Here is a 19929-nt window from a genome sequence, read left to right on the forward strand (position 1 = left end):
TCGGGTGTGCTAGATTAGGGTTGGCTCCTGTAGGAGATTAGCTCTCCAGGAGGCAGGTTAAGTAATGTGTCCTCCTGGAGAAGTCAGGCATGTGGAGTGCAACATATTAACCAGTCATCTCAAATCAAATTTTATTTGTCACATACACATGGTTAGCAGATGTTAAATCAATTTTTCCATTATTAAAGTGGCTAGAGTTGAGTCAGTATGTTGGCAGCAGTCACTCAATGTTAGTGATGGCTGTTTAACAGTCTGATGGCCTTGAGATAGAAGCTGTTTTTCAATCTCTCGGTCCCCACTTTGATGCACCTGTACTGACCTCGCCTTCAGGATGATAGCGGGGTGAACAGGCAGTGGCTCGGGTGGTTGTTGTCCTTGATGATCTTTATGGCCTTCCTGTGACATTGGGTGGTGTAGGTGTCCTGGAGGGCAGGTAGTTTGCCCCCGGTGATGTGTTGTGCAGACCTCACTACCCTCTGGAGAGCCTTGCGGTTGTGGGCGGAGCAGTTGCCGTACCAGGCGGTGATGCAGCCCAACAGGATGCTCTTGATTGTGCATCTGTATAAGTTTGAGTGTTTTTGGTGACAAGCCAAATTTCTTCAGCCTCCTGAGTTTGAAGAGGCGCTATTGTGCCTTCACCACACTGTCTGTGTGGGTGGACCATTTCAGTTTGTCCGTGATGTGTACGCCGAGGAACTTAACTTTCCACCCTCTCCACTACTGTCCCGTCGACGTGGATAGTTGGTGTGCTCCCTCTGCTGTTTCCTGAAGTCCACGATTATCTCCTTTGACATTGAGTGTGAGGTTATTTTCCTGACACCACACTCCGAGGGCCCTCAACTCCTCCCAGTAGGCCGTCTCGTTGTTGTTGGTAATAAAGCCTACCACTGTAGTGTCTGTCGTCTGCAAACTTAATGATTGAGTTGGAGGCGTGCATGGCCACGCAGTCATGGGTGAACCGGGAGTACAGGAGAGGGCTGAGAACGCACCCTTGTGGGGCCCCAGTGTTGAGGATCAGCGGGGTGGAGATGTTGTTACCTACCCTCCCCACCTGGTGAAGTCCAGGACCCAGTTGCACAGGGCGGGGTTGAGACCCAGGGTCTCGAGCTTAATGACGTGTTTGGAGGGTACTATGGTCTTAAATGCTGAGCTGTAGTCGATGAACAGCATTCTTACATAGGTATTCCTCTTGTCCAGATGTGTTAGGACAGTGTGCAGTGCGATTGCGTCATCTGTGGACCTATTGGGGCGGTAAGCAAATTGGGGTGGGTCTAGGGTGTCAGGTAGAGGGTGGAGGTGATATGGTCCTTGACTAGTCTCTCAAAGCACTTCATGATGACGGAAGTGAGTGCTACGGGGCGGTAGTCATTTAGCTCAGTTAACTTGGCTTTCTTGGGAACAGGAACAATGGTGGCCCTCTTAAAGCATGTGGGAACAGCAGACTGGGATAAGGATGATTGAATATGTCCGTAAACACCAGACAGCTGGTCTGCGCATGCTTTGAGGACGCCGTCTGGGCCTGCAGCCTTGTGAGGGTTGACACGTTTAAATGTTTTACTCACGTTGGCTGCCCTGAAGGAGAGCCCACAGGTTTTGGTAGCGGGCCGTGTCAGTGGAACTGTATTGTCCTCAAAGCGAGCAAAGAAGTTTAGTTTGTCTGGGAGCAAGACATCGCGCTCTCTACGAGTGGTTGATTTTGTGTGTGTACTTCGTAAACAGTTATAGACTAACAGTGATATGCTTGTTTATGGGCCCTTCCAAACAATATGCACAAAAGGCTTATTTCTTTTAAATTGTGTGCACAAATTTGATTACATCCCTGTTGGTGAGCATTTCTCCTTTTCCAAGGTAATCCATCCACCTGACAGGTGGGGCATATCATTATGCAGGTGCACCTTGTGCTGGGGACAATTAAAGGTCACTCTAAAATGTGCAGATTTGTCACACACCACAATGCCATAAGTGTCTCAAGTTGAGAGAGTGTGCATTTGGCATGCTGACTGCAGGAATGTCCACCACAGCTGTTGCCAGAGAATTGACTGTCCATTTCTCTACCCTAAGCCGCCTCCAACGTAGTTTTAGAGTTTGGCAGTACGTCTAACCAGCCTCAAAACCCGAAGATCACGTGTAGCCACGCCATCCCAGGCCCTCCAGCTTGTTCACCTGCAGGATCATCTGAGACCAGCCTCCTGGACAGCTGATGAAACTGAGGAGTATTTATGTCTGTAATAAAGCCCTTTTGTGGGGAAAAGCCTATTCTAATTGGATGGGCCTGGCTCCCAACTGGGTGGGCCTAATGAATTTATTTCAATTGACTGATTTCCTTATATGAACTGTAACTCAGTCAAATCAATGAAATTGTTGCGTTCTATATATTTCTTTCAGTATAGAAAGATAACACAAGGAATAAATACATGGGGTACCAACTCCATGTGCAGGGGTATGAGGTAATTGAGGTAGATACTTTTGGCTATGTAGTGCATGGACACCAGGTTTTTCCAAAATCATGGACATTAATTAATGTGGATTTGGTCGCCCCCCCCCCTTTTGCTGCTGTAACAGCCTCAACACTTCTGGGAAGGTTTTCCACTAGATGTTAGAACATTGCTGTGGGGACTTGCTTCCATTCAGCCACAAGCATTAGTGAGGTCGGGCACTGATGTTGGGTGATTAGGTCTGGTTCACAGGCGGTGTTCCAATTCATCCCAAAGGGGTTCAATGGGGTTAAGGTCAGGGCTCTGTGTAGACCAGTCAGGTTCTTCCACACTGATCTCGATAAACCATTTCTGTATAGACCTCGCTTTGTGTACGGAGACATTAACATGCTGAAACAGCAAAGGGCCACCCCCAAACTGTTGCCACAAATTTGGAAGCACAAAATCATCTAGAATGTAATTGTATGCTGTAGCGTTAAGATTTCCCTTCACTGGAACTAAGGGACCTTGCCCGAACCATGAAAAAACGCCCCAGACCATTATTTGTCCTCCACCAAACTTTAGTTGGCACTATGCATTTGGGCAGGTAGCGTTTTCCTGGTATCCACCAAACACAGATTAGTCTGTCGGATGCCAGATCGTGAAGCGTGATTAATCTCCCCAGAGAACACGTTTCCACTGCTCCAGAGTCCAATGGTGACGTGTTTTCCACCACTCCAGCCGATGCTTGGCATTGCATGTGGTGATCTTAGGCTTGTGTGGCTGCTTGGCCATGGAAATCTATTTTCATGAAGCTCCCAACAACAGTTATTGTGCTGACGTTGCTTTCCAAAAGCAGTTTGGAACTCTGTAGTGAGTGTTGCAACCGATGACAGTTTTTACACGCTACATGCCTCCGCACTCTTTTGTTCTATGAGGTTGTGTGGCATACCACTTCGCAGCTGAGCCGTTGTTGCTCCTAGACGTTTCCACTTCACAATAACAGCACTTACAGTTGACCGGCGCAGGGCAGAAATTTGACATTTACTTTTTGGAAAGGTGGCGTCCTATGACGGTGCCCCATTGAAAGTCAGAGGTCTACAGTACGGGCCATTCTGTGGCCAATGTTTGTCTATGGAGATTGCCATTGGTGTGTGCTCAATTTTATACACCTGTCAGCAACCTGTGTGGCTGAAATAGCCAAATCCACTAATTTGATGGTGTGTCCACATACCTTTGGCCATGTAATGTATGTGTGTGTGTTGCCATAGGTGTTGTCCGTATCCTAGTGGCCACTGACCTGGCCTCCCGAGGGCTGGACGTCACAGATGTCACACACGTCTTCAACTTTGACTTCCCACGCAACATTGAAGAGTATGTCCATCGCGTGGGCCGCACGGGCCGGGCTGGGTGAGTGTGTGTGTGTGGGTCTCCTTTCTCTACCTGAGCTGCTTCCAAGAGATATCAGCATGTTTCTTCACTAATTGTCAAATATTTTTTTCTGATGTGTCATTGTTGACAGTTTTTTACATTTTTTTCCTTGTCTCATAACTGGTAGACGCTCTGGGGCCTCCATCACCTTGGTAACGAGAGGAGACTGGAGGAAGGCTGCTGACCTGATCCCCATCCTGGAGAGGGCTGGACAGGTACTCTGCTCGCTCTCACACACAGAGCAACACACACACAGACAGTATTCACATTGTCTAACAAATGAGACCTATTTGGATTGAACCTGAATCCCTGTGTAGGAGGTACCTGATGAGCTGGTGCTCATGGCGGAGAGATACGAGAAGCACAAGCGAGAGAAGGAGATGTACGGCCCCAGAGGGGGAGGAGGAGTAAGAGACAGAGGAGAGTCTAACTGGAGGTTCTAACCCATTACAGGTACACAGGTTAAGCATATGTGTGAAGAGAAGGGCTGATGTGTTAACAATAGTCTAGTCCTTTGGGTTCACAGATGAGACATCTTTGCTATTTATTCCCTTTTATTGAAAAGTAGGATATTTGGCACATACACGTTGCAATTTATTGATACTCAGCTGAAAACACCACTGCCCTCAGGCCTTAAATTCCAATGCATGGCTATTAACAAAGAAACCGCTTTTGGTGGAAAAAGCTGAACAGAAATACAAATGCTGTGGGAAAACAGAACATGCAGTGCGTTCACATCGCACACACATTCTCTCTGTTAGACCGTTTGAGTCCTATAATATGACAGTGTGGTCACACCAAATATAACTGGTGTTGACGTACTTAGTAGGAAGATTTCCTGGGATTTTTTTTTTTTAAACAGTTCAAAAATCCTCACTGACAGCTCATATCCTTTTGCCAATTGTCAAATCTGTGTTTCTTACTTTTTCAGGAGAGGAAGAAGCAACTTGCAACTTCAGTTCTGGAATCTCCAGCGTTCATCCTTTTTTGTGTTACACATTTTTGTTTTATTGAATAATTCATAGTGTTGTACAGACAGTTTAAATGACCTTTTTATAATTTGAGTGAGAGCCAACTGCTCTTCTCCATGTATCATCTCTGGGAAGACTCAAAACTGTTCTGATCTGAATTAAATGGTAACTTCTGACTCCTTTCTCCTCTGCTCTTCAATTCCTCCTGCCTATGCCATTGCTTTTAACATAGACAACAGTATGGGACCACAGCTATACTCCACTTATGTCTATTGGGGCTCTGGGTGAGTCACTAAGGGGGCAGTGATTGAGGTAGTCCCGACTCACTAGCCGAAGATTGGGAAACCTTTGTTGCGCTGCTCCTCAATACACTGGGCCAGGATCAGGCATCTCCTGCGGTTGTGGCCAGAGCCCAGCAGGTTGTGTGTGGGGATGAAGAAGTTTGGGAGCTTGCCATCTTTCAGGTGGCCCTCAAAGTCTCTCAACAGCTGCTGGAAGCAGGGTCCCAGCTGCGTCGCCTCCCAGTCACTGTCCTTGGTCCTGGAGCAGCATGCGTGCAGAAGGGTGGTCTTTGCATGGTAGGAACAGAACTTGGACAGACTAGGGTCCTCTGCCTTCAAAAGGCTTAACAGGTGCTTCAGAAGCTTCAGACAGTCCTTCCTGAAGGAAGAAAATGGGTAGCCTCATGCACACATGATCATACACAATTTATCAAAGTAAATGAGTTTGGTTAATAAAATAAGAAATATACAATTTAAAGGTCTACTTCATGGAAAGTACACTTGTTAATGATTCCCTGTACTGTAGCAGACAATTTGTCAAGGTTTTGCCAGGGCATTATGACTACAGTAGGCTTACCTGCAGCAGCGAATTCCGCTTGCCTTGCAACAGGTCTTCTGGGAGCCATGATTTGTTATGATACTCTTCTCCACATGCGAGAATGAGATGCGCCAAGAGTCTATGCATAACACGACAAGAAAAAACATTAGGAAACTTGGCAAAAGGCCATACATGCCACTTCTCCTTTCTATCGAACTCTCATTAATGAATACATCACAAATTAAAGTGATAGCATGTTATGTGTAAATCTTGTTGACCTAATGGTTACCTTTAGCGCAGACCCCTTCCAGTTCCACCGTGCCCTTTCCCTCATACTTCGGAACGAGGTAGTATGAATGTGCCTTTAGATCTTTCTTCACTTTGGTCCCAAGCCAGGTGTCTATTTTGAAGCCTTCCTGGGTGAAAGTGGGCCAACTCGATTTGACCTGTAGTCCCAGAACAATGTCCAGTGAGATGGGAACAGTTCCCGTCCCGTCATTAAGGTCACCGCCGGGCAACCCTTCTTCTTCTTCACCAACACGTCTTGAAAGAAGTGAAATGCAAATAAATGTTTTTCGATACAACATACAAAGCAATCAATCGTTTATGCATTTGAGAAGCGCGCGCTCTACACACCTTTCTGTTTCTTCACAGACGTTTTAACTTCGTTTCTGAACTCCTTAAGCATTTCACTCGCAGATACCGTGTTGTCCCTATTTTTGAAGCGATCCAGAGAGTGTTTTCCCCGTTTAAATGCCACGCTATAAAAAGCTCCATCGTCTCCAAATGGCCGAATGTCCACCCGCTCCACCGGAAAATTAAACATCACGTCGAATTCGTCGGGATCAGAAATCTATATTGATCAAAACATAAGATATCTGTAAGGCATGCAAGCGTATTGGGTCACGTTGGTGGTGAACCATTTAATGACCCACCTTTAGATGTTCGTAGTAACTTCCAGTGCGCAGAACATTTACTTCTTTGAAGCATTCTGTACACTTTTTCATGTGGTCACTTATACACCTTACCACGTCATTGACAATTCTTGATGAATCCGATTTATGTGTCATCTTAATCTTTAATTTATCAAGTGTTGTAAACAGGATCTTATCCTGATGTGAGTCAACAATCCTTGAACCGGTCTCTGGTGGCACAGTTGGCTTTCCCTCAGTGGTGCACGTAGGCTGCTTATGCTCCTTAGGTTTATTTTCCTCAGGAATCTGTTGCATGTCCTTAGTGTCCATCACTGCATGGCAACCTCCAATGGAACCATTCTTGTCCCGAACCAAACTCTTGGCACACCCTGGTTCTGGCCCCGGCTGGACTCTTTGCGCGGGCCCGGCTGGACTTTTTTTTGTCTTCCCTCTCCCGCTCATTGTAGTATGTATGATCGTGATGCGACACCCACTAGTGTATACTATGCCAGAGAAATGATCGTCTTCGCTGTTTTGGTTTGATGAAATGTGATTGTGAACACTCCCCTTGCTATATACAGTATCGGCTCATCGCAAGCTAGTGAGCCAAAATAAACAAAAGCACTAACGCCTAACCAACGCTTGTCACATAATGATTGAGCTTCTACCTACCACTAGGGATGGGCACAAATGACAAAATAAACAACATATTTGCATTTTGAAATGTATTTTAAAATACATAAATACATTTGCAAGTAGCTGACCCAAACGGCAACATTTTTACTTGCTACGACTTGTTTATCTACCTTAGTTGAATGCTCTGACTTGCAGACACTCTGGATAAGAGTGTCTGTTAAATAAATATATATGTGAAAGTGAACATACCAAATTGAACTGCAAAACACACTGGGGATTATTATTTGCCTTGTTTTGGGGTGGAGCTCATTAGAATAATACTAGAATAATACTGCATATGTATTTAGTTCATATACTTGAAAGGGAGCCATAATGGTGAACCTTTTTTTAAATTTGTATTACTTCTCAAAAGTATCTTGTTAGAAAATACATTGGAGTTCAGCCCAGTGTAATACAAAATACATGTAACAGAAATGTGCTATTGTCAGGTAAATGTATGACAACTCTAAATCCCCATCTTCCATCAAGGACTTACATTTCAATATGATGGGAACAGTGGGTTAACTGCCTTGTGCTGGGGCAGAACTACAGATTTTACCTCGTCAGCTCGGGGATTCAATCTAGCAACCTTTTGGTTACTGGCCCAACACTCTAACCGCTAGGCTACCTGCCCCCAGATAGATACTCTATGTAACTTGTACTTTTCTTGACCCTCTAACTAGTTTACTACACAATGGCAAATGACTACGCAAACTCCGTTAAACAGTATAAGATTTCTCCTCAGTTATCGATGAACCCCAGAAAGGATTCATTTAACAGAACGCACAGCTTAGAGCAATTAATGATTCACTTCAATCGAAAAAGGGTTAAATTATCTTTTAATGTCATGACGAGTCTTGTGCCATCTCGAACAGAGTAAGGTGCAACAGCTTCTGCCAATTAAAAGTTTTCCAGTGCAAAGATAGCAAAACGCCAATTAAAAGTGATTGGAGAGTCAACTATTGGTATACTCAGTGTGCCTAGAGTACAACAATATATATATATATATATATATAACACAACATACACTTTAGAGAAATAATTTTCTACTTGTAAGAGTTAATTACCAAAGGCTACTATAAAGCACCAGGTAGTTTACAAACACTAAAAGCAAGACAACAGACCACGTGAAGAGTGACTTATAACTGCAGTACAGAGAGGAAGGGGGTGGCAGTTTACACGCCCCTCTATGGTTACAATATCTCACACATGGGGAACATGGTCATTCACATATTTAACAGTACACGTTTAAAACTAGCAATGTGCTATTACAACGTAAATAAATACACATGAATCTAACCACTTTGAAATGAGAGGGGGAACAAACACTGTCTTAAGGACTAGGCTTAATATTTGTTTCTTTCCTTCTGATACTTTTGCGATGCATTGTGATTATTAACCAGTCTTTGACTATGGAGTTGAAGCAGCCAATAGGGGGGTGGGGTTGGGTGACTACTGTCCTGCTATGGGTGACTCTTGAGTCAGCAGCACAGCACAACATTCATTTGGTCTTCTGGGCCTTTTGGGCAGACTTGGTGACCTTACCAGTGGAGGGGGCTTTCTTCTCAACAGCCTTGATTACCCCGACTGCCACAGTCTGGCGCATGTCACGCACTGCAAAACGACCTGCAGAGAGAGGATGTCAGATCCAAGGTAACTTCAAGGGAGAGTGGAACCATTTTCAAAGAATTCCAACCAGGCCCAAGAGTTATACTACCCAACAGTACTCACCCAGTGGAGGGTACTCTGAGAAGCTCTCCACACACATGGGCTTTCCCGGGACCATGTCCACAATGGCGGCATCTCCAGACTTCAGAGCCTTTGGGTTGTCCTCCAGCTTCTTGCCTGAGCGACGGTCAATCTTCTCCTTGAGCTCAGCAAACTTGCAGGCGATGTGGGCAGTGTGGCAGTCCAGCACTGGGGCATAGCCAGCACTGATCTGACCTGGGTGGTTCAGGATGATCACCTAGAGAAGATATCAGACACAGTCAGCATGGTTGTTCTGTCAGCACCTGTATCAGCAATGATATTAGATGTTGGCCTCTTTACTTCCAAAAATTGTTCCCCACAGCTCATCACACTGTGCCACAAATAAATATTTGTGAGAGAAGAGCAGAATGAATAAGGAATAGATTGAATATTACTAGTAACTGCCAAGCTGTATCATCACCAATATTTTTATCCATGTGATCACCACTGTGTATCATAGTTAAACATTTTTAGTTGTATGTCTTTTGGTTCTATGGTTTTTTTCACCTCTACAGTAGGTGTGAGTGTGTTATCTGGCCCTGCCCACCTGAGCAGTGAAGACTGCTGCCTCCATTGGGGGGTCGTTCTTGCTGTCTCCGGCCACATTGCCACGGCGAATGTCCTTGACGGACACATTCTTGACGTTGAAGCCCACGTTGTCACCGGGCATTGCTTCGGTCAGGGCCTCGTGGTGCATCTCAACAGACTTCACCTCAGTGGTCACATTAACAGGGGCAAAGGTCACCACCATGCCTGGCTTGATCATGCCCGTCTCCACACGACCCACAGGCACTGTGCCAATACCTGAGGGAGAGCGGATAAGAAAGTGAAGGTGGAGAGCGGATAAGAAAGTGAAGGTGGAGAGCGGATAAGAAAGTGAAGGTGGAGAGCGGATAAGAAAGTGAAGGTGGAGAGCGGATAAGAAAGTGAAGGTGGAGAGCGGATAAGAAAGTGAAGGTGGAGAGCGGATAAGAAAGTGAAGGTGGAGAGCGGATAAGAAAGTGAAGGTGGAGAGCGGATAAGAAAGTGAAGGTGGAGAGAGGATAAGAAAGTGAAGGTGGAGGGAGGATAAGAAAGTGGAGAGAGGATGAGGAAGGGATGTATTAGGGATGTGCATCTTTCCCTTTCAAGACGATTCGATACATATCTAGATACATGGACTCTGATACGATACAGGAACGATGCGTTTTGGTTTGAAACGTTTTGTTGCGATTCAGTTTGATGCACTAACATTTGCGTAAACACTAGATTTTCCATTCTAAATCAAATCTGCTGTTGATGGAGCTCATGAGCTGGGCCTTTTAACAAGGCACACCTGTTAATTAAAATGCATTCCAAGTAACGACCTCATGCCAAGAGTGTGCAAAGCTGTCAAAAGGCGAAGGGTGACTTCTTTGAAGAACCTCAAATATAAAATATATATTGATTTGTTTAACACTTTTTTGGTTACTACATGATCCCATGTGTTATTTCATAGTGTTGATGTCTTCACTAGGCCCAGCTCATGAGCTCCATCAACAGCAGATTTGATTTAGAATGAAACATTCAGGACGCTGTAGAACTTCAAACGAAACATTCAGGACGCTGTACAACGTGACCGGTCTGGAGTAGGCTACTGTACTAAGATCAAAATAATCCTAACATTTCCACACCCTAATTGTAGGCTAACCAATAGCCAAACAGAGATTCAGTGAAAATAAAGCCAGGAGCGAGAAGCGGTGCTGAAATAGTTGACCACGTCATTCAATGATATTTATTCCCATAGCAATTCGTTATGGATCCATAATGAAATAAACATCTGCATTACAATTATAATGCAGGGTTAATAATAAATTAATATATTTGAGGTGTTGATGCATTTTTTTGTTGGGGCAAATTGGGTTGTAGAGTACTAAAACAATGCATTTGGTGGACTCGGTAAGATACACTCACTGATGGTTGAAGATGATGAACGATCGGCAAAGGCAATCAACATCACTCTAATCACAGTCAGAAGACAGTTGAAGAAACTTGTGTGGACTGGTCGGGAGTAGGCCTAGGCTACTAAAGGACTGAGTGAAAAGCAAAATGATCCTAACATTTCCAAATAAAAATCTGATTTATTTATCAAGACCAGTCCCTGTCATTCAGTGATATTTATTCCCTATTGGTCCTGCTAATAGTTGAAATAAACATCTGAATTTTAAAAGAGTATTTCTATCATTATTTTATTAAGGAATGCATCAATACTGTACAATTTATGCCTGATCTGACATTTTGCGGTTGCATGAGGTTTAGAGTTAGAAATGTAAACCTTTTGAGTACTTAATACATTGCAAGTGAGTTGGGGGGTTCACACCTACTGTAGCCGAGCTATTAGACTATCCTTTGTAAAGGTTGAGTCTATTGTCCTGCTATTAGCCCATCCTAGAAAAGTTGTTTGCAGAATTCACAGCCTGCTACGTTTGTTTCCTCTCCCTGTATCAAAATACTAAAATACTACTTAAACAGGTCTCTTAAAGAATTTAATTGTTCATTTTATTTTTTGATCACAGAAAATAAATAAATAATAGAATGTTAATTATATAAAGCAGCCCCCGTTCCTCGCCCTCTTCAACTCCGCCAATGCCGCCTGACTCTCCGCCAATTTAATTTAGAGAATTGGAGGATTCTAAATATCTAAGGGGCATTTTTCGTAAGGGCAAATCTGATCTGTGAGAATATCTAAGAGGCTTTTTATATAATTCTAATGTAGGGTTAATTATAATAATCACATTATTTAAAAATTATTTTGTTGATTTCGTTTCAAATAACCGAAAGTGAGCGATTGTAGTAATTTGAATAAAGGGAAAAAGGCCATTCTTGAACATTGGGTGAAACATTCTTCTAATTTGTAAATAGAGGCAGTTAGATATTTCGATTTTTTTTCTGTATTCAGATGGAGAGAAACCAAAAGCTCACTGTGCCTATTTTTTTTGTAAAATCGTCAGTCCACATGTCAAGTGAAATTCCCCCATTTGTATTTATCCAAGTTCTCTCTTAACCCCAGGACCACCGACAGTTGTTGTTGTTGCCTGATGCAGGACTCTAGTGCCAGAGGAGAGAGACTGACTGAAAACACCACAATTTAGACCTACCGATAGATCAGCGTTCTAACTCCTCCTTGTGATAGTGTGGTGCAATGACAGAATGCCACCATCTACCACAAACGGTCGCAGTATAAACTCATAACTTTTAAAGGAAGAACCACTGCTGGCTGAGATGTCAAACTTTAAAAAAAATCTGCACCACAAACAAATAGAGGGTTAATAATGCTTAAGTTCAAGGTCAGAGTATGCGTAGAGAGAGAAGTGCATAAAAAGGAAATTACGTTCCATTTATGGACACTTAACTCACGTTATGGGCACTTAACTCACGTTATGGGCACTTACCTATTGTCGTTGGAATTCCCCCCATAATGATTCATTTGTATTTTGCAGTGTCAGCAAAGTTGTATGCAGTTTGACACAGAAGGAGCCGACACATCAGTTGTCACAATAGATCAGATATTTTCAGAAGGTAGAATACATTTTTTTATATACAGTGGGGCAAAAAAGTATTTAGTCAGCCACCAATTGTGCAAGTTCTCCCACTTAAAAAGATGAGAGAGGCCTGTAATTTTCATCATAGGTACACTTCAACTATGACAGACAAAATGAGAAAAAAAATCCAGAAAATCACATTGTAGGATTTTTAATGAATTTATTTGCAAATTATGGTGTAAAATAAGTATTTGGTCACCTACAAACAAGCAAGATTTCTGGCTCTCACAGACCTGTAACTTCTTCTTTAAGAGGCTCCTCTGTCCTCCACTCATTACCTGTATTAATGGCACCTGTTTGAACTTGTTATCAGTATAAAAGACACCTGTCCACAACCTCAAACAGTCACACTCCAAACTCCACTATGGCCAAGACCAAAGAGCTGTCAAAGGACACCAGAAACAAAATTGTAGACCTGCACCAGGCTGGAAAGACTGAATCTGCAATAGGTAAGCAGCTTGGTTTGAATAAATCAACTGTGGGAGCAATTATTAGGAAATGGAAGACACACAAGACCACTGATAATCCCCCTCGATCTGGGGCTCCATGCAAGATCTCACCCCGTGGGGTCAAAATGATCACAAGAACGGTGAGCAAAAAATCACAGAACCACACGGGGGGACCTAGTGAATGACCTGCAGAGAGCTGGGACCAAAGTAAAAAAGCCTACCATCAGTAACACACTACGCTGCCAGGGACTCAAATCCTGCAGTGCCAGACGTGTCCCCCCTGCTTAAGCCAGTACATGTCCAGGCCCGTCTGAAGTTTGCTAGAGAGCATTTAGATGATCCAGAAGAAGATTGGGAGAATGTCATATGGTCAGATGAAACCAAAATATAACTTTTTGGTAAAAACTCAACTCGTCGTGTTTGGAGGACAAAGAATGCTGAGTTGCATACAAAGAACACCATACGCACTGTGAAGCATGGGGGTGGAAACATCATGCTTTGGGGCTGTTTTTCTGCAAAGGGACCAGGACGACTGATCCGTGGAAAGGAAAGAATGAATGGGGCCATGTATCATGAGATTTTGAGTGAAAACCTCCTTCCATCAGCAAGGGCATTGAAGATGAAACGTGGCTGGGTCTTTCAGCATGACAATGATCCTAAACACACCGCCCGGGCAACGAAGGAGTGGCTTCGTAAGAAGCATTTCAAGGTCCTGGAGTGGCCTAGCCAGTCTCCAGATCTCAACCCCATAGAAAATCTTTGGAGGGAGTTGAAAGTCCGTGTTGCCCAGCAACAGCCCCAAAACATCACTGCTCTAGAGGAGATCTGCATGGAGGAATGGGCCAAAATACCAGCAACAGTGTGTGAAAACCTTGTGAAGACTTACAGAAAACGTTTGACCTCTGTCATTGCCAACAAAGGGTATATAACAAAGTATTGAGATAAACTTTTGTTATTGACCAAATACTTATTTTCCACCATAATTTGCAAATAAATTCATTACAAATCCTACAATGTGATTTTCTGGATTTTTTCTCTCTCATTTTGTCTGTCATAGTTGAAGTGTACCTATGATGAACATTACAGGCCTCTCTCATCTTTTTAAGTGGGAGAACTTGCACAATTAGTGGCTGACTAAATACTTTTTTGCCCCACTGTATATATAACTGAGCCAGCGATTTTGTTAAGTTTTAATCCATTTTTGGACCGATGTATACTTCAGTTCGGGGTACGCAGACCGATGCACTTGTATCTTAAACATTTGAATCAGGGGCCGATGCATATCTGTGAATCGGTACATCCCTAGAATGTATCAATTACGGATGGGCAGCCTCTAAGGTGGGTGCGATGCTCACCTCCAATCTTGTAGACATCCTGCAGGGGTAGGCGGAGGGGCTTGTCGGTGGGGCGGGACGGGGGCTGAATAGCATCCAGAGCTTCCAGCAGGGTGGTCCCGGACGAACTGCCATCCTTCCTGGTGATCTTCCATCCCTTAAACCAGGTCATCTGAGGATGGAGGAGCCCCGAGTGAGCAGTAGATCAAAGTTATAAAGTGTGCTGTGCTCCACATTTTTCATTAACTTACTTTCTTCAAAGTAAAGCGGAGAGCAGATTATATTAGGGGTGTGCCAAATACTCGGATAAAACTAGTATCATAACGAATATGGAGAATTTTCATAATACGATTGACGAGTATTTTTTTTGTAATTATCAGTGATCGGACATGTTTTATTTTCAGCTGCCATCACACATCTTTCACTAAAACAGTGTGAAGCGCTGTGTGCTCCAAACTATTGACTAGTTCTTCTGTCTGTAAAGATACTGGCAGACTATTTGTTGAGCCTGCTGCAACAATTGAATTAGAATAAGCCGCTCTCCGTCTGCTCTAATTGACCCAGCCATGCACGGCTGTTTCACTAACAGTCACTCTTCTCGGGGCACAAGTCTCCCCTTCTCCAAACGTCATGTATGAATCCGTAGCTAGTGATTGAACAACAATCTAGTTATTTTCTGTAGACTTTTAAGGCCATATATTCTGTCTACTTGGCGTTATTTAGTAGTCCTACTTTGTCTGCCAGTATAATTATTCCATTGTTGACGACATCTTATGTCGTGATCCTTGCCCATGCTTCTTGCTATTTTTTTATTCTGGCCCAGGCATGTTTACCGAGTGACAGATTATTCTAAAATGAAATGACCAATGTTGATATTTTAATTGTACAAATGTTGTGGCATAAGTGTCGGGAGAGAGGTTTTGCAGTGAAACAATATATGGGGCAAGCAAATTAGCCTATCTTCCTCTAAATCTGCGTCTGGAATAAATGCATGCAGCAGTAGCCAGCCATGCATTAGGGTATTTATTAGCTTATTTCGTTGATAATTGAATAGGACTAAGTAAATGGCCCTAATGTGCATTTATTTGTCGGGGTCGTTTACCTTTGAACAATGTGTGTGATTGAGTGAAGGAACCTAACAATGTGCAGTAATGTGCACTAGAGGTATAGGCTTTACCAGCATTTAATTAGCAGCATTTAAAGTGCACTTCCTGGTTTTACGCGTATCAAGTGATAAAACGGATACGTTTACGTGTATGACGAAATCGGCACACTGCTAGATTATATTACATATACTCAGACCGCTCACTGTGGCTGCAATGCTATCCTAGTATAAAGATAAAAAATAAATGCCCTTTAGCTTCTTGCTTACGTACATTAGGACTGGCCTCCAGCATGTTGTCTCCGTTCCAGCCAGAGATGGGAACAAAGGCTACCGTATCCGGGTTGTAGCCAATCTTCTTGATGTAGGTGCTGACTTCCTTCACAATCTCCTCATAACGCTTCTGGCTGTAGTTGGGCTCAGTGGAATCCATCTTGTTGATGCCCACGATCAGCTGCTTGACCCCCAGGGTGTAGGCCAGGAGGGCGTGCTCGCGGGTCTGCCCGTTCTTTGAGATGCCGGCCTCGAATTCACCCACACCGGCTGCCACAATCAGCACGGCACAGTCTGCCTGTAAACACCAGAACATGTGAATAATAAATACAATTCGTTTTCAAAAGTCCTATGCAACTAAGATGGCACTTTGAGTCCGCAAATTGCCTGTGGTTATAGTACAGCTATAAGCTAGCCTGGAAAACCACAGTTGCAAGTTTACTAATAGACTTCCAGGCAATTGAATGAAGACCTGGCAGGTGTCTGTGTGTAAGGAAGGACTGTGTCATTGTGATTCAGACCTGGGAGGTTCCAGTGATCATGTTCTTGATGAAGTCCCTGTGTCCGGGGGCGTCGATAATGGTGACGTAGTACTTGCTGGTCTCAAACTTCCACAGTGAGATGTCAATGGTGATGCCACGCTCCCTCTCTGCCTTCAGCTTGTCCAGCACCCAGGCATACTTAAAGGAGCCCTTCCCCATCTGAGAAAAAACACACATCACTGGTTATATGACATTTCTGAGGAGAAGTCAATGGTAGTGAATTCTATTGCCAAGATGTATTGTCAAATTAGACAATATATGGCAACATAACTGTCGATCTTTAGGTAGCCTATGAAGATGATTGGTTAATACAATGTAACAGCAGTGTACTGAGCCCTTTTACAACATGTTGGCCAACAGAAGAACGGACTATCAATAGATGTTTGCAAAGTACAGTACCAACTCTTACTCACCTCAGCAGCCTCCTTCTCAAACTTTTCGATGGTCCTCTTGTCAATGCCACCGCACTTGTAGATCAGGTGGCCAGTGGTGGTGGACTTGCCAGAGTCCACGTGTCCGATCACCACAATGTTGATGTGGAGCTTCTCCTTGCCCATGGCTGACTGGTTAAAGTGACAGTGAGAGAGTCTGCAGGTGGAAAAGTGCAGCAAGGTCTATGGATCTGAAAGGATTTCCTGGGCAAAGACTCCACAAGGGAATACAGTGAATTACAGCACCATGGACAAGGACACTACAGCTGACTTCCCATTGCGTAACAGCCCCATCAGCTACTGCCTCAGCATAACTTCTAAGGACAAGCACAGTTTACACACAAAAACAATTTCACATAAATGGCACCACGAGACCAATCAGCAATCATTTAATGTTCGCAAACTGTCAGTGGGCACAGAACTGCATCAAGCTCAAGACACAGTTAGTTTCTAGCTAGTTATCCCTCCTTTCCTCGGCCACCCAAAACAATGTGTATTGTCACACACCGGATGGGTGCAGTGAAATGTTGTTTAACAGGGTCAGAAGTAGTACAGTGACCCTGGAGCAAATTAGGATTAAGTGCCTTGCTCGAGGGCACATCAACAGATTTTTCACCTCGGCTCAGGTATACTCGCCCAACACTATAACCGCTAGGCTACCTGCCACTGCTCAGCAGTGAGACATTGAGACAATCAGCTCTTATGTCACTGAATATCCTCCCTATTCCATATCAACTTGCTAACTGTAACCTCAGACAGTCCTCCATTTTGTCATGAGCCTTGGCATTGAATGTGCAGCAGCCATTTCTGAAGCCAGACTACTGCAGTGGAATGCACAGGTTAAATGCTGGGGAATAACACCATAACACATATTATATTTAAATAAATGCCGGTTTTACTAGGACAGTCGTGTTGTTTCCTTTTCATTGACTTGCATGACAATGACAGAAACACCACAAATTCACTTCATTTTCCAATTGCAAAATTGATCAACACCCTAGGTTGTTGATATTTATGACAGACCATTTCATTAGGTGAGCAATGTATGGAAATTATTACAGTAGCCTAATTCTGCATGCTTATCTAGGTGCACTGGGAGCTGATACCAGATTTCACCAGAACTGACTGCTATTTCTAAAATAAAATTATGGTAGCTTTGCAATAGTTTATTTTTCTTTGCAATAGTTTTTGTTTTTCAACTGTTCATTTGACTTTGCTGTCCATGTAAGCCTATTTAAAAACAGGTGACTGGAATGTAGGTGCTACAATTAGCTGCGCGACCGGATAATTCTGATGAAGTCCAGAGGATTTAGTTGGATTTCCAAACCGTCCTCCTGCCTCTGCCGCCATGTTCTCTCATCGCCTACGCTTACTCGAATATGGCCTATCTATGCGCATTAGCGGTCGACTGTCGGCTTCCAAAAACAATGCCATATTCACACGCCCACAAACGTTACGCACAACAATGTAAGGGCAAATGGAAAATATAAACATTCAGTCATTCGCCATTTAGAGCATTAGATTTGAAACAATGTATCACATGCGTAGTTATTGGAAAGTATTGCCTACCTGCGCAAACGAATGAGTCAAGTCCGGTGCTGAATGAGACTGTGACGAGATGCTGATCTGTTTATCGCAGACAGGAGGGGGTTACGCAATTGCGTTCAATGCTCATACCCCTTCCGAGATCGTTCGTATTATATACCCCAAGTGCCCTAGACACAGGGCCAGTAGCGGTGCGTGGGTAAAATCACTGGGGAAGCCAAGCCATATTTACAACCTGTGTTGTGATAATTGCGTTGTTTGCTCTATACATCCTGTTAATTAATTTGCCTTGTGAACATGCTATACAGTATAGACCTAAAGACCTTTTTGTTTTTATCATAAAACTCGATATCAACCTCTCTAAGTGAAGTTCACAAAGCATATTGCTTGTACAGTAACAGACCTACAGCATGACCTACAGCATGGTCAAGCAAGTTAATGTTTCAGACATTTTCGGACTGCTACACAACTATTGATTTAGAACCACAGAGTTACTGCAAGTCGCAAACAGGAGCTGCCTCCACTATGCCAGCACCATTTCAACGTCAATATTTCAACATCATCACCTCGGTTTAGTCTAATACAGTGATAACTAAAAGATTCCAAAAACAATTTAGTCCAAGCTAAATATGTGGCTGTCCATGGTCCTGATTTCTGAGTGTGTGCATGCATGTTCGTGAAAGTAGAAAAACATGTTGACTCACCCATGTTGACAAAACGGTCTATCACTCTGTCATACACTACACACTTTTTATTTGTTGTTGTCCTGGCTAAAATGCTTGCTCACTCACCTAACTTCCATTCATGGGCAACGCTAGTAAACATTAGCCTTCTACATCTATCTCTCAGGCCAGGGGCACAACAATGTATGAATTAATGGTTGGATCAGAATCGCTGTTATAATCATTAGCCAGTACAGAGAATGAAATAAAACCACAAGTCTAAATCCATATCTCCATCCATGGCTATTTTTGGAAAGGGACCATTTTAGCTAGCTGGCTAGCTAACCACTGGAGGACAACACGAGATGCAACAATTCAAGTTTTTTTTGTCAATGACGTATGCTCTCAATGGGATTTGATAGGAGTGACTCCAAATCCAAGCTGGCTTCCCTTGACACTTTGGTGCACCAGGACCAATCACAGTTGAGCTCGCTCAGTTTAGCTCAATGCTGATTGGCTCATTTTTAAAATACATTTTTGTAAAGGGAGGCCCGATGCTCGCTGGGTTCCCTTGCCTTTGCGGCCGCCCGTAGCATTAATGTCATACTTGTTTGAACTAGACAGAATCAGATGGACTACACACATAGAGAGAGAGAGGCGCTGTTTCACTCACTCGGATGCTTTCTATGCATTCGGCCTCTTGCAGATTGAAGGAAAAGTATGAATCACAGAGACTAAAGATACATTCATAATTTTTTTGGGGGGGGAAGCCTGGCTTCCCTTGGCAACCATGAATACACGCCACTGCGTAGAGCAGGGATGGGCAACTGGCTGCAAGCCCGCATCCTTTTGAAGGCTCCTCTTATCAATTTCCCAAAACATAATTTTAAAAAAAAGGGGGAACTCCGTCTGGGTCTCAACTTGTTACGAAGTAGAATACACAAGGTGCAATTTTGAAATTTGGTTGTGAGTCAACAGTTTTTCTCATCATTCACTGATAGGCGCTCAATTTGGGGCAGCAGGTAGCCTAGTGGTTAGAGCATTGGGCCAGTAACTGA

General features: G+C 43.6%; 3 protein-coding genes across 4 annotated transcripts in view; 1 reads left to right on the plus strand and 2 right to left on the minus strand.

The window, feature by feature from the left end:
• Positions 1 to 4992, plus strand: part of ddx43 (DEAD (Asp-Glu-Ala-Asp) box polypeptide 43) — a 30197-nt gene extending 25205 nt beyond the window's left edge. Inside the window, exons 14-17 of the mRNA XM_024424850.2 lie at positions 3686 to 3824; positions 3973 to 4060; positions 4163 to 4298; positions 4777 to 4992. Coding sequence (XP_024280618.1) covers positions 3686 to 3824; positions 3973 to 4060; positions 4163 to 4288 — 353 coding nt within the window. The 3' untranslated portion in view covers positions 4289 to 4298; positions 4777 to 4992. The remainder of the gene's footprint in view (positions 1 to 3685; positions 3825 to 3972; positions 4061 to 4162; positions 4299 to 4776) is intronic.
• A 143-nt stretch (positions 4993 to 5135) lies between these two features.
• cgasa (cyclic GMP-AMP synthase a) lies at positions 5136 to 7090 on the minus strand. The gene is given in 6 exon segments (XM_042323569.1): positions 5136 to 5476; positions 5675 to 5774; positions 5925 to 6119; positions 6122 to 6178; positions 6272 to 6488; positions 6571 to 7090. Coding segments are annotated over 6 exon segments (1344 nt in total). The 5' UTR covers positions 7012 to 7090; the 3' UTR covers positions 5136 to 5142.
• A 956-nt stretch (positions 7091 to 8046) lies between these two features.
• eef1a1a (eukaryotic translation elongation factor 1 alpha 1a) lies at positions 8047 to 18935 on the minus strand. Of its 2 annotated transcripts, none has more exons than XM_042323570.1 (8): positions 18914 to 18935; positions 16647 to 16821; positions 16213 to 16392; positions 15693 to 15989; positions 14338 to 14488; positions 9521 to 9777; positions 8956 to 9190; positions 8047 to 8850 (listed from the first exon to the last, which is right to left on the minus strand). In XM_042323570.1, the coding sequence occupies exons 2-8, from the start codon at positions 16788 to 16790 to the stop codon at positions 8726 to 8728; spliced, it is 1389 nt and encodes a 462-aa protein (XP_042179504.1). In that variant the 5' UTR covers positions 16791 to 16821; positions 18914 to 18935; the 3' UTR covers positions 8047 to 8725. The 2 variants fall into 2 exon arrangements, with proteins under 2 accessions (XP_042179504.1, XP_024280620.1); XM_024424852.2 differs by lacking the exon at positions 18914 to 18935 and adding an exon at positions 18234 to 18394.
• Between the last annotated feature and the right edge of the window lie 994 nt (positions 18936 to 19929).

This window comes from Oncorhynchus tshawytscha, linkage group LG06, assembly GCF_018296145.1.
Source record: "Oncorhynchus tshawytscha isolate Ot180627B linkage group LG06, Otsh_v2.0, whole genome shotgun sequence".
Classification (NCBI taxonomy): Eukaryota; Metazoa; Chordata; class Actinopteri; order Salmoniformes; family Salmonidae; genus Oncorhynchus; species Oncorhynchus tshawytscha.

Excerpts from the sequence above, each read along its gene's own strand:
- eef1a1a (XM_042323570.1), bottom strand. The coding sequence starts at position 16,790 with ATGGGCAAGGAGAAGCTCCACATCAACATTGTGGTGATCGGACACGTG. Across the intron at positions 9,778-14,337 it reads GGATGTCTACAAGATTGGAG|GTATTGGCACAGTGCCTGTG; the intron begins GTGAGCATCGCA and ends GCTCTCCCTCAG. Across the intron at positions 8,851-8,955 it reads CTCAGAGTACCCTCCACTGG|GTCGTTTTGCAGTGCGTGAC; the intron begins GTGAGTACTGTT and ends CTCTCTCTGCAG.